The sequence below is a fragment of the Muscardinus avellanarius genome (genome assembly GCF_963383645.1).
Source record: "Muscardinus avellanarius genome assembly, chromosome: 8".
Taxonomy (NCBI): Eukaryota; Metazoa; Chordata; class Mammalia; order Rodentia; family Gliridae; genus Muscardinus; species Muscardinus avellanarius.
In genome coordinates, this window is record NC_137794.1 from 86,887,864 (window position 1) to 86,900,976 (window position 13,113).

The 13,113-nt window shown below is 37.4% G+C and overlaps 1 protein-coding gene across 8 annotated transcripts in view; it reads left to right on the forward strand.

The window, feature by feature from the left end:
- Nucleotides 1–13,113, forward strand: part of EYA4 (EYA transcriptional coactivator and phosphatase 4) — a gene marked incomplete at both ends in the record, with an annotated part of 249,408 nt that overhangs the window by 219,833 nt on the left and 16,462 nt on the right. For all 8 annotated transcript variants that reach the window (XM_080700211.1, XM_080700213.1, XM_080700212.1 and 5 more), the window contains one exon: nt 7,387–7,476. In XM_080700211.1, coding sequence (XP_080556337.1) covers nt 7,387–7,476 — 90 coding nt within the window. The remainder of the gene's footprint in view (nt 1–7,386; nt 7,477–13,113) is intronic.

Genomic DNA, 13,113 nt, shown 5'->3' on the forward strand with positions numbered 1-13,113 from the left:
TTTATCAGACATTTCATCCAGTAATAATATAAACCCTTTTAGGTTTATATCATTTATAAATAATATACATAATATATTATTTATATTATTATAAGAGTCTCTGCATTTTTTGTTCTCTGTTCTCTGCCCACAATTTGAACATGCCTCAAACATAGTATATAGGCACTCAATAAATATATGGTGAATAAAGTAATGTTCTTGAAGCCATTTTCCAATTCTCCCTAAGAACTCTTAAATCCACTATCTAGTCATCATAGACAAATATTTCAATTGCAAAACTTCCCCTCAGATCCATGACTGAGTTTATTTCATCCCTTACCACTGATTAAAATAATTCATGTATTCTAAAAACAAAAACAAAAACACAAAAAAACAGGAGTGACTGCCTTCTACCTTAGTTTGTAGAGTCCAGTTGTCTGGTTTTCTCTGTGATGAGCTTACTCATCTCTCTGTTTGTACAAGCCTACAAATGTGCTTTGGGTCCCAAAAGAATAACTGTTCCAAGAGCTTGAGGTCTTAAAAAAAAAGTCCTCTGTTTCTTTAAAAATGCATAATTGCTGCCTCTCCTGAGATATTTTTACAGTGTGTCCCTAGAGGAGGAATTCCAGCTGATGGCTCAACACAGGGCAGAGGCCCATAGACAGACAGTCTGGCTCCAATTTATGCTCTGTGCTAACATGGCTAATAGGCGTTAGTATTTTGATTTAAAGAAGTGCCGTAGTTGATCCTGACTTGGTTGTACACTGGTAACATCTGGCTTAGAATCACACATTTAAAGGCCAAGAGCTATTTTTTTTTTCTGATTTCTTTCTCTCTCTCTCTCTCTCTCTCTCTCTCTCTCTCTCTCTCTCTCTCTCTCTCTCTCTCTTCAGTAAAATGCCTTGGGAATACTTTCAATATTTTGATAAAGCTGTACACAGAGCAAGTTGGCAAAAGTTCAGCTTGTTCCATATTAAACTCTGTTGTGGACACTTTGAACCTTTTTGGAACTATTATGTGTATCAGAGCTTCCACAAATCCCTGCTAGTGCCTTTATTACCCCACTCTTTTTCTCTATCCAAGTTTTTGCTATCACTTCATTTGAGATCCTAAACTCAACACTCACTCCAGTTAAAGGAGGAAAAAAGCAGCAACTCTTGATTCATAAGGTGACCATAATTCTATAAACATCTAATGAAAATGAGCAAACATAGCTGTATAAAACTTGGGCTCCATCCAGGAGTATGTTTCATTCTCAAATGCCTGATAAAGCAGAGAGTCTGCAGGCCCTGGCAATTCCTTCACAGCAGTGTGGAGAGGCAGAGGTACCCAGTATCACAGGACATCGTAAAGCTACACCCACCAGATGCACAGTTGGGATCTCCCTTGAATTTGTAGATGTGTGAGTAATTTTGCTGGAAAAATATGACACTGTAATCTGCTAACATAGGATTAGCTGTCCCAGTGACTTAGTAAGCCAGAAAAAAAAATCAAAAAGTAAAAGTAGGTATTTGAAAGTTGTCCCTTACCAGATGTTCTCTTAGAAATAAGATCGGCACCTCTGATAGGCATGGTTCTTTTAGGTGCCTGGCCTGCGGGTCCCTGGCCTCTCTGTGCCAAGCCTTTGGCATGGCTGACAAAGCACCTCCCTTTCAATGTCCTTGCTCTCTGGTCACCTTAGAAAAACATGGCTAGTTCACACTCTGACAACCTCAAACCTAAATGTACCCAGTTGACAAATGGGAATTTGCCCAAATGCTTACTAAGTCCCAGCTGTAATGGAGTGTGTGACACAGAATCACCACAGCTTGAAAAACAAACGAGCAGCCCTTCCAGTGGCCTGGGGTTGCATTCCAGTGGAAAACTCAAGTGCAGCTCTCATCAGACCATATGCTGTGCTTGCTTGTTGGAGGGACCTTGCATCTTTTAGGAGAAGTATGTTTGTTCGCATGCTTATCAGATACACAAAATGCATTCTTCATGACTTTTCCTATCACTGCTTGGGTAGCCTAAAGAGTCCTGAAGTTCAGAATCATGGAATCGATGAAAGTAACAATCAAAGAGGAATGGTATGTTTCCTCTCATCCCCATAAATCTGATCCATAAATGTTAAGAATGTGAGGAATGAACAGGAGAAATCTGGTAATCTCATTGAAAACGTAAGAAAGCAAAAACGGCAAATCATGGGGTAAGAGTTTAACTGACCTGGCCTCCAAAAGGAGAGCCTTTTAAATAAGATATTTCTGAACCCCCATCTGAAATATATATCTTGAGGGCAGGAATCTTCAGAAACATAACAGGGTAGTGTGGAGCTCGGTTTTATTGTCTTGCATCAGTGAACATTCCTCAAAAGCAGAGACCGTCACTAATGGAATTATATGTTTTCATGCTATAATTACATTTGATTTTCCTGATATTTCTGTAGATGTTTTGTTCATGGGTCTGTGACAAAGCAGAATATTTGCAAGTTTTCTGTGTCCTCTGCCTAGCCAAAGCTCACCTCCTCCCACAAAAAAAAAGAGACAGACTAGCAATAAAAAATTTTAATAGAAAAATAAAAGAAAAAATATGTATGTCCTCATCACTCTGAATTACATTAATATGTGAGACTACAATGCACCAATAAAAATATATTTTAAAATTTTAAGATTAGTTTCAGGAAATTTCTTTCAATAACAACAAAAAAGAAAATAAGAATTGTATACTTGAAGGACACAGAGCAAGGTGTCCTTTAGGATTCTGGAACTACTTCAATACAAAGGGCAATTTAATATTTTGTCTTTATTTTTAATGAATATTTTCATAAGAAAGAACTAAATTGACCTTTGGGTATATTTCCCTGTCACTAAAGGCAAAACAGATGAATCTGGCAGTATTACCTAGGTGCCTAAAGGACAGAATATCAGGATGCCATCAATTATGTGAACCATCAACATTGTTTTTGAGAAGTGAGAATATTTGTAAAAATCCACAAAAGTATCCACTAAAGAGATATTAATAGTAAGAGAAGTATGTTGAAATCTATTACTGTCTTATTTCCATCTTTTCCTGTATCAAGTCTGGGCTTTGTTCTACACCCTTCAGTGACCCCTTAGGCCTCAAGTATTTTTTCTTGGCATGCAATTCCTATTCTCCAGGTTTTAATGGCCTCAGAATACAAGTGATGACACTTCCAGTGTGTTTACATTCTAGAAGTTTCCCCTCAAAGCATTGTGGGAGGAAGTACAGGGGGAAATTGTTTTTTGCAGGTATAGAATGATGAAGGACTTCTATTTGCAAATGGAATTAAGTTAGAGGTGTAGAGAAATTTCCATTGGCCTGTCCTGGGTTGCATGTTCTTTTTTATGTACTTTTATTGGTGCATTATAATCCCACATCATAATGTATTTCACAGTGATAGTGACATACATGCACACAGCACTTCAAGAATTTTGAAGTTGTTACCATTCTATTTCCCCTAGTTAAAATACATTTTTTAAAGTGCTATTTATTAGGATGTTGAAAACACAAATTTAGTTCTCTTCTCTCAAATCCCTGTAGTCTGGCTCCTGGCCCAGCCACTCAACCCAAATCATCCTGAGGTCTTCCAAAATAACTTCTCAGCCAAGACTAATAGTGACCTTCTAGACTCATCAGCTTTATTCAAAACCATATTCTTCTCCTTGCTAATATCCGTCTGGTCTCAAGTTCTAAGGATTTGTCCCTTTCAGGTTTTCTTTCTTTTTTTTTTTTTTTTTTGCTATCTCCAGATTCACACCTGTAGCTGCTCTCCTTTAGAGATTGTTCATACTTTGATATTTTATCACAACGCTTGCGCGTGAATTATTTTCCTCCCCTTATCCCTAAGCTCTCCTTACTTTCAAAAGTTTTACATCGCCTGATGCCAGGCCTTCAGCTGCAGTTAATCATGGTAAAGTAACAGCTCTGGTCCTGATTTTCAGCTTCTTGCTGCTCTTTAAGATCTTGGTTACTGTAAACAAAAATTGAGTCATTCTGACTCCTCACTAACCCCTTTACTTTCCTTAAGTTTCTAACAGTATGTGTTTTCTGCTTGAATTACATTTAGTGAATGAATACTCTTTCAGTTATCTTCTCTTCTTCCTTTTTCAACCCCAGTAAAAGGCAGCTTGGACCAAACTATCCATGTAGTCGGATGGAGACTCCCAATACCCTGTTGATAAAGATGCAATTCATAGTTGAGTGGCAGCTGCACCACCCTCTGCCATTCTACTCACCCCACCTTAAAGAACTAATATTTGCTCAAGTCCTACCAACTTCATTTGACCAGTTGATTCTCCATTGCCTAGTTCTGATTGTCACCATTAAAGAGAAGTCCTTTTCTCTTTTCAATAGTTTGTTTTGTTTTTTTTTATACTTTTATTAGTGCATTGTAATTCTTTGTCGTCGATCCAAAGTGGTGTGTTCGTATGTGTGCATATCACATAGTGTATTTCTCTCTGCATTTTCCCTTCCTCTTTACACGTGTTTGGGAGATTGGTAGTGATACCTTCATACATGGACACAATGTTATCTGAACTGTTCTTCCTCAGTGATCCTATTTCTACCACCTTCCACCCCAGCCCCTTTCTGGTCTCTTTCTTCATTTTCCTGAAGTCTCGTTTGCTTGCCATTTTCTGTCTAGTTTCTACATATAAGAGAAAACATATGACACTCGACTTTGTGAGACTGGCTGATCTCAGCAAAATATTCTCTAGTCTCACATATTTTCCTGAAAATCACATAATTTTGTTCTTTTTAATGGCTGAGCAAAAACTCCATGGTGTACATAGATAGATATAGATAATATAGCATATATGGTGTATATATAGATAATATAGCATATATCACATTTTCTTTACTCATTCATTTATTGATAGACACCTTGGTTGATTCCATAATTTAGCTCTTGTGAAGAGTGTGGCTATTAACATGGGTCTGCATGTATTGCTTTAGCCTTCTGACTTTAATTTCTTAAAAAAGATACCAAGGTAGCTGGGCGTGGTGGCGCACACTTGTAATCCCCGCGCTTGGGAGGCAGGGACAGGAGGATCACACAGGTTCGAAGCCAGCTGTGCGTGCTGGCTTAGGACACCCTGTTTCCAAATAAAAATGTAAAAATAGGTCTGGGAGTGTAACCTGGAGGTAAAAGGGCTTCCAGGAACCCCAGTACCACCAAAAAAAAAAAGATACCAAGGAATAGTACAGCTGGATTATATGGTGGTTTCATTCCTAGTCTTTTGAAGAATACTGATCTCCATAGTGATTGTTCTAATTTACAATTCTACCAGCAATGTATAAGAGTTCCTATTTCAGCCGGGCATGGTGGCCCACACTTGTAATCCAGCGCTTGGGAGGCTGAGACAGAAGGATCAAACAGGGTCTAAGCCAGTCTCATCTACTTAGTGAGGCTCTCAGCAAACTAGTGAGACCCTGTTTCCAAATAAAATATAAAATAGATCTGGAAGTATAGCCCAGTGGTAGAAAAGCTCTGGGCTCCACTCCTAGTACCACCACCAAAAAAAATTCTTATTTCCTCATATCCTCACCAGCATTTATTATTGATATACATATATGCTATACTGGGGGTGGAACCCAGGGGTATTCTACCTCCAGGGTATACCCCAGCCCTATTTTTTATTTTTATTTATTTATTTATTTTTGCAGTACTGAAGATAGAATCCAGGGGTATTCTACCTCCAAGCTACACCCCAGCCCTATATTTTATTTATTTTATTCTTTATTTTGAAACAGGTCTCACTGAGTTGCAAAGGGCCTCACTAAGTAGCTGAGGCTGTCTGCGAACCACGATCCTCCTGTCTCAGCCTCCCAAGTGCTGAGATTACAAGCGTGCACCCCCACTGATATATTCTTAATGAATGTCATTCTAACTAGAGTTAGATGGGATCTCAGTGTACTTTGGATTTGCATTTCCCTAACCATGCTAGTCATGTTGAACATTTCGTTATATATTTATTGGCCATTTGTATTTCTTCTTTTCTGGAGTATCTATTAAATCTTTATTCATTTTTCTAAATTGGGTTGTTTGTTTCTTTTGGGTGTTATGTTTTCTGAGTTTTTTATATTCTAGATATTGTCCTTTATCAGAAGAGAAGCTGATAAAGATTTTCTCCTATTTTTTAGGCTGTCTCTTCAGACTCTTGTTTTCTTTGCTGTAAAGAAGCTTTTTAATTTGGTGCCATAGCATTTTTTGAGTACCCCAGCTAAATACCTTTCTCTAAAAGACTTTCCATGTAGTGTATATAAACTGTGTTATATGCACTCATTAGATAGCTTCCTCCTCTCCTGATCATACAGCTTTAAATGAAAATGTATCCTAAGTCATCTCTACATGTATATAGATTCCTGTAAATTTATAAGAGTATCTGTATATGTGGTATTTTCTAACCCTTTGGAAAGGTACTTTTTTGGATAACTTGTTTTGTATATACACGATTTTAAACATTTCTGACACATAGTATTTGTACATGTATTGGGAGTACAAAGTATTTCAGTACATGTATAAGATATATAGTGATAAATCCATCATTGCAAACATTTATCATTTCTTCTTGTTAGAAACATTAAAAATCCTTTCTCTTAGCTCTTTTTTGAGGTTTCAATATTTAATATTCACATTTTTGCCATTATACCAATTCAGTCATGACATAGAATTCTATCTATCTACCCATCTATCTATCTATCTATCTATCTATTATTTTTTTGGTGGTAATGGGGTTCCTGGAAACCCTTCTACCTCCGGGCTACACTTCCAGACCTATTTTTATATTTTTATTTGGAAACAGGGTCTCTTAAGCAAGTGTGGCTGGCTTCCAACCTGCGCGATCCTCCTGTCTCCGCCTCCCAAGCGTGGGGATTACAAGCGTGCGCCACCACGCCTGGCTCTCAATATATATTTTTATGGAAGAAGGGGCTGGCGTGGTGGCGCACGCTTGTAATCCCAGTTCTTTGGAGGCCGAAATAGGAAGATCGCATAGGTTCGAAGCCAGCCTCAGCTGCTGCATGAGGCTCTCAGCAACTTCATGATACCCTGTTTCCAAATAAAGTATAAAAAATGTCTGGGAGTATAGCCCGGAGGTAGAAAAGCCCCTGGGTTCCACCCCCAGTACCACAAAAAAAAAGCTATAATAAGTAATTATTAAGTATAGTCACTTTACTATACAGTTTATTGAACATTGGAACTTTTACCTTCTATCTAACTACATTTTTATGCAGTCACCACTTCTCTGTATTCTCCCCTCCAAATTTGGGGCTTTTAAAAAATTGTTTGTGAAAAGTTTATACAGTTTATTCCTCCCCATCCCCAACAACAATATGCACTTAAAATATTTTAATAGTAATTATGGTTTCTGAAAAATTTATCTCATTATGTGCACAATTTCTTTCCAGGATCCCCCCATGGCTGTAACCCTGGGACTTCGAATGGAGGAAATGATATTTAATCTTGCTGATACACATTTGTTTTTTAATGACTTAGAGGTAAGAATTTTTATTTATTTATTTATTTATTTATTTATTTATTTTTGGTGGTACTTGGGTGGAACCCAGAGGCTTTCTACCTCCGGGCTATACTCCCAGACCTATTTTCTATTTTATTTGGAAACAGGGTCTCACTAGGTTGCTGAGAGCCTCACTAAGTAGCTGAGGCTGGCTTCGAACCTGTGTGATCCTCCTGTCTCAGCCTCCCAAGCGCGGGGATTACAAGCGTAGAATTTTAAAAGATAGGAATAGTTTCCAATGCTAAAACTCTTAGATGGTTTTATATATGTGGCTCATATTGAGAAAACTGTCAGGTGGATACTTGCTCAAAGGAACCATAAAGGTCTTGACAAGAGGGAAAATTGCATATACACATATGAACAGAAAGTAAAATTGTTTTTTATGAATAATACATAGGTACTAGCTCATCTTGATACCTGAAATGTCTTAGAAGAGGAGATGGCCTGCTTTGCTGTCCCATACCAGACATCCCCACATACTGCTCATGGTTGCTGTAGTATCTCAAGCATACTCACTTTGCACCTGTGAGATCAGGTGCCTCTTCTGGTTACTAACCAGGAGACTATTTACGTTATCACCAAACAGCGCTCAAAGATGCCTTCCGTTGTTATAGCATGGATCACTGAATTTTGCAGCTAATCTGAAGCCTATCTTTAGAATTCATTATTCTCCATTTCCTTTCCTTCTGGATAACACAGGGCTAGGGCTATTTATATAGCACACTTGATGCCTTTGAGTGCATTTATCTTCCCTTTTCTCAAATTTGATTTTTCATTGTAAGCCTCAACTGGTAATAGTGTCCAAATAGCAAACAGAAGAAGAGAGAGTAAAAATGAAAAAACACAAGAAAAAATAACTTCGGAGTAGCTATATGTGCTGTAATAGGAATATAATCGGCATGCTAATGATCTGTGTCATTAGATATCTAGAAGACAATTTAAAATGACTTACGTATTATAGGCACCTGGCAGGAGTATTTTATGGGCAAGTATAACTATACCAAAAGAGAGATTTCTCTTTCTTTTTTAAAAAGGACATACTGAAGTTAATTTTTTATCTCATGACCTCATGATGTATATATAGTCACATTACAAATGGAGAAGAATGTTATTATTACTTCTCCTCACCTTGTTCTAGACATTTTATGCTGGATTTTCCACTAATAAGTTAATGATATTTTGAAAGAAATGTGTGCATTATATTTACAAAAGAGAAACCATCTACATCATGAAAGTCATGTCCAAGGTGACCCGCTAGCTAAGCACTAAATCTGGGATGTTGACGTAGATTTGGCACCACAACTCATATTTTGCCCTATCCTATGTTGAAATTAAAAGGAGTTTGTAGGAAAGAACAGCCAGGTTTTAGCGAGTGACTTAAGTTTTAAAAATTGTCAAGGTCTTAAATCAAGATTTAGTTATATTTGAGAGCTGAGACTAAAAACATAAATGTGTGTGCCGAAAATCTACAGTGGCATAGAGATTTGTTGTTGTTTTCTCTGCAGCAAGTCAGTGTTTTTGTTGGATGATAAAATGACTGTTTAAGGAGGTTTTTTTCCCTTTACTAGAAAAACTGAAAGATCAATATTCCTAAGCAGGTTTTTCAGTTCTTGATCATAAGAACTAATAATCACATCTCTAAATCTTATTTAAATTAATCCTGCTAATTGTTACAATCCAGTATACTCGCGCGCGCGCGCGCGTGTGTGTGTGTGTGTGTGTGTGTGTGTGTGTGTGTGTGTGTGTGTAAGTGTGTTTGGAACTTGATTTTTTTATACAGTGATAACTTTTTAAGTAAATTTCCTTTTGGTTAATATAGATGAGACTCATTCCATAAGGAAGATTTTCAGATAATGGATCCTGTCAAAGCTGTAAGAAGTAAATTTTATGTACTTCTACCCAAGTTTTATAGTGTTTATCTCATTTGCTTAGTTCCTTTTTACTAGAAAGACATAGAGTAAGTGAACTTTTGGCTTTTTTATTGCAACATTAGAAACCAGATGAGATAAATTAACTACTCAATTTTTAGCAGAACACTAAAATGAGAAGGTGAAAGCATGCGGGGAACACGTAAAGACCTTTAGAAACTTTGAGATGAATACTGGTAAGCCAGGTAATGGTCAACTGCGGTGTTTTAAGACTTCTTTATTTCAGATTAGAGACTATGTCAAAATGCATTTTTTAAGCCAGGCACCTTGTAATCCCAGTACTTGGGAGGCTGAGACAGGAGGGTCACAGGTTTGTGACCAGCCTCAGCTACTTGGTGAGGTCCCTCCACGACTTAGTGAGACCTTGTTTCAAAATAAAGAGTAAAAAATAGGGATTGGGGTGTATTTCAGAAGTAGAATGACCTGGGTTCAATCCCCAGTACAGCAAAAAAAAAAAAAAAATTGTGTTATTTCAATATCCGACAGAATCTCAGTTACCAGTAATAGTAACTAAGAAAATACTGATATTGAATCTCCTTTTTGGGATGTGTTTTAGGATGTGATATAAATGCTCTTTGACTTAAACCTTAAAACTTAGCTACTGAACACTACTGTACTTGATTAATAGTTGAGTCAGCACATAAATTGACCGCACAACTCTTTACATATACACATAAAAACACACACTCACACCTCCAGATGAAGCGCTCAAGGAGCCCCCAAGTTTTATTACTGACCTAAGGAGAGAACCAGTCTATATGGGGAGGATACCTAGACAGCGGCATCAGGCTCATTCAGCCGAGTTGCACACACATCCCAAATCCTTCTGCATTTGAATTTGAGCACCACCATTAATTTCATACAATTTTTCATTTTCATAAAACTGTTACAAACATAGAAGGCGAAGGCTCCATAGCTGAAATTAAAGTATTGTTGCTTCTGCTGACAAAGAGAAGGATTCCTCAACAGTCTCTTAGCTCATTATAGCTTTTCCTCCTATATTTAATCTCCCAGACTTTTTTTAACCTAAAATCTAATTTGAGTCCTAAATGCTTTAATAGCTACTGCAACATATGTAGTGGCAGCTGCTACTCTCCTACCATAAAAGACACAAATTTAGATCCTAATAGACACTTCACTTCATCCTGTCCAAGTGCAGAGAAGGCAAATGCTCACCCTCCTGCCCCTAAGAAGAGAACGCTCTCTGTTTCATCAAAATGTTATTTCAGTTAGAATAACATCTCAAATAAAAGGCATCAGGGAGTTTGGGATCACAAAAGCAAGAGAGGACTGTGGTGGATTATAACCGGAAAATATCGGGACAACTCTGTGGTCACTTTAGAAGACAAAGCATTGGAGATTAGCACCAGAATTGTTTCAAATGTTTGAGGTCTTCCACTAAACTTCGTTAAAGCCAAAGCACTATAATGTTTTGAGATATTTTAAGTTTGGATCAAGATAATTCTTGCATAGTTTCTTGGAGTAAAACTAATCGAAGGACAATTATTTAGCTTTTCCTAAAAATGTAACTAATTGAAGTTCAAGTTTCTTTGAGTGGACTGTAATCTTCGGGCAACCATCCAGAGTCAACAGGAATAGTTAACTAGGCATAATTTTAAAGAGAAGTTAGATTTGGAAAAACCTCAAACATAACTTCAAATATAGAGTGCATAGTCCAATAAGTTTGATATACTCTTGCCCTCAGGAGTAAAACACGAATTTTTGGGCAACCTATGTAAAGATTAATCATGTGAGTTAATACTTGAAATGTCAGAGGAATTTTCCTAAAAGTTAGATGAGAGGGTATTAAATGTAGAAATAGCTTCTGCTTAACGAAGCAATTCACAAACCCTACCCTTTTCTAGATGCCATTAGTTTATCATAAAAGATGGAAATTATCTACATGAGGAAAGATTTCAGGGAGCAGCTTCAGACGATACCATTTCGATAGTGATTTATTTCACTCCACATACTTTCTAGGAATATCACCGTCTATGAATAAGAGATATTCTGTGATCTAGAACCACTTTGGTGCCCCATGTTTTGGGAAAACTTCATTTCCAATTTTCATGTAGACTGGTAAAATCTCTTTGCCCTAGAGCCCAGCTCAAGGGCTTCTACTGCTGGCTATAGTACTTTCCCCTGAGATTTTTCTGGAAGCACAATGCCTCCTTTAGTTACAGTTTTTTTTTTTTCTTTTTTTTTTAACAATTTTTTTTTATTGAACATAAATAGTATACATTTACACTATATTTGGTGCCCTCTCCCCCCCGCCCCCGTTTTCTCCCCCCCCCCCACCAATGGTTGGCCAGGTTAACCATGTCTTATTCATAATTTTACACATGTTCAGGTGAAGATGCTCCTTAATCAAGATCGGCCTTTCTCCTCTCCTATCTTTCCATTAAAACTTAGCTAGTATTTCCCCTCTAATATCTGGGGTCCTACTGGTATCCTTTGTGTTTTCTAGTTTGGGCATATTAGAGGAAACATGTGTATCTTCTCCTTCTGTGCTTGGCTGATCTCACTTAACATGATGCTTTCCAGGGCTTTCCATCTTCTTGCAAATGATATAATTTTGTTCTTCTTTATGGCTGAATAGAATTCCATTGTGTGTATTTCCCACAGTTTTGCTATCCATTCATCTGTTGATGGTGATCTGGGTTGGATCCATATTTTGGCTATTACAAATTGTGCTGCTATGAACATAGGTATGCATATGTTGCTGTATTTCTCTGAATTCAACCCTTTTGGAAAGATACCCAGGAGTGGTATAGCTGGATCATATGGTGGATCTATTCCCACCTTTCTTAGGAATCTCCACACAGATCTCCATAGTGCCTGAACTAGTTTGCACTCCCACCAACAGTGTAAAAGAGTTCCTCTTTCCCCACATCCTCGCCAGCATTTGTTGTTGTTTGATTTCTTTATGCTTGCTACTCTCACTGGGGTTAGATGGAATCTCAGTGTAGTTTTGATTTGCATCTCCCTGATGGCCAGTGATGAAGAACATCTTTTCATGTATCTATTAGCCCTTTGTATCTCTTCTTTTGTGAAGTGTCTATTTAGTTCATTTGCCCATTTCTTGATTGGGTTGTTTGTTTTGTTGGTGTAGAGCCTTTTGAGCTCTTTGTATACTCTGGATATTAGCCCCCTATCAGAATGATGGCTGGTAAAGATCCTTTCCCATTCTGTAGGCTTCCTCTTTAGGTTATTGATAGTTTCCTTTGATGAGAAGAACTTTAGTTACAGTTTAACCTGCACTTATTTCAATCAATTCCTGGGAAAATAGGGGAAAATAAGAGAAGAAGCTTTCTAAATGTCTCTGTAGCTGCAGCTTTCTTAGCACCTGCTCTTCTCTGGCTATTCTCTTTGCTCTTTTTTTTTTTTTTTTTTTTTTTTTTTGGTGCTGAGGGCCAAAGGGCATTCTACTTTCAAACTATACTCCCAGGACTATTTTTTATTTTGAAACAGGGTCTCACTAATTTTCAGGAGCTAACCTTGAATCTATAATCCTCCTCTCTCAGCCTTCCAAATACTGTAATAACAGGCTTCTTGTACTACTACCACACCCAGCCCTGACACTCTTGATATAAAATAAGTGTCTTATTAAAGCCCTCACCATCTAAAATATTACTGTTTTCTATCACCATAACTTTGTCTTAGAAAATTTTAGTAATTGAAGAAATCCA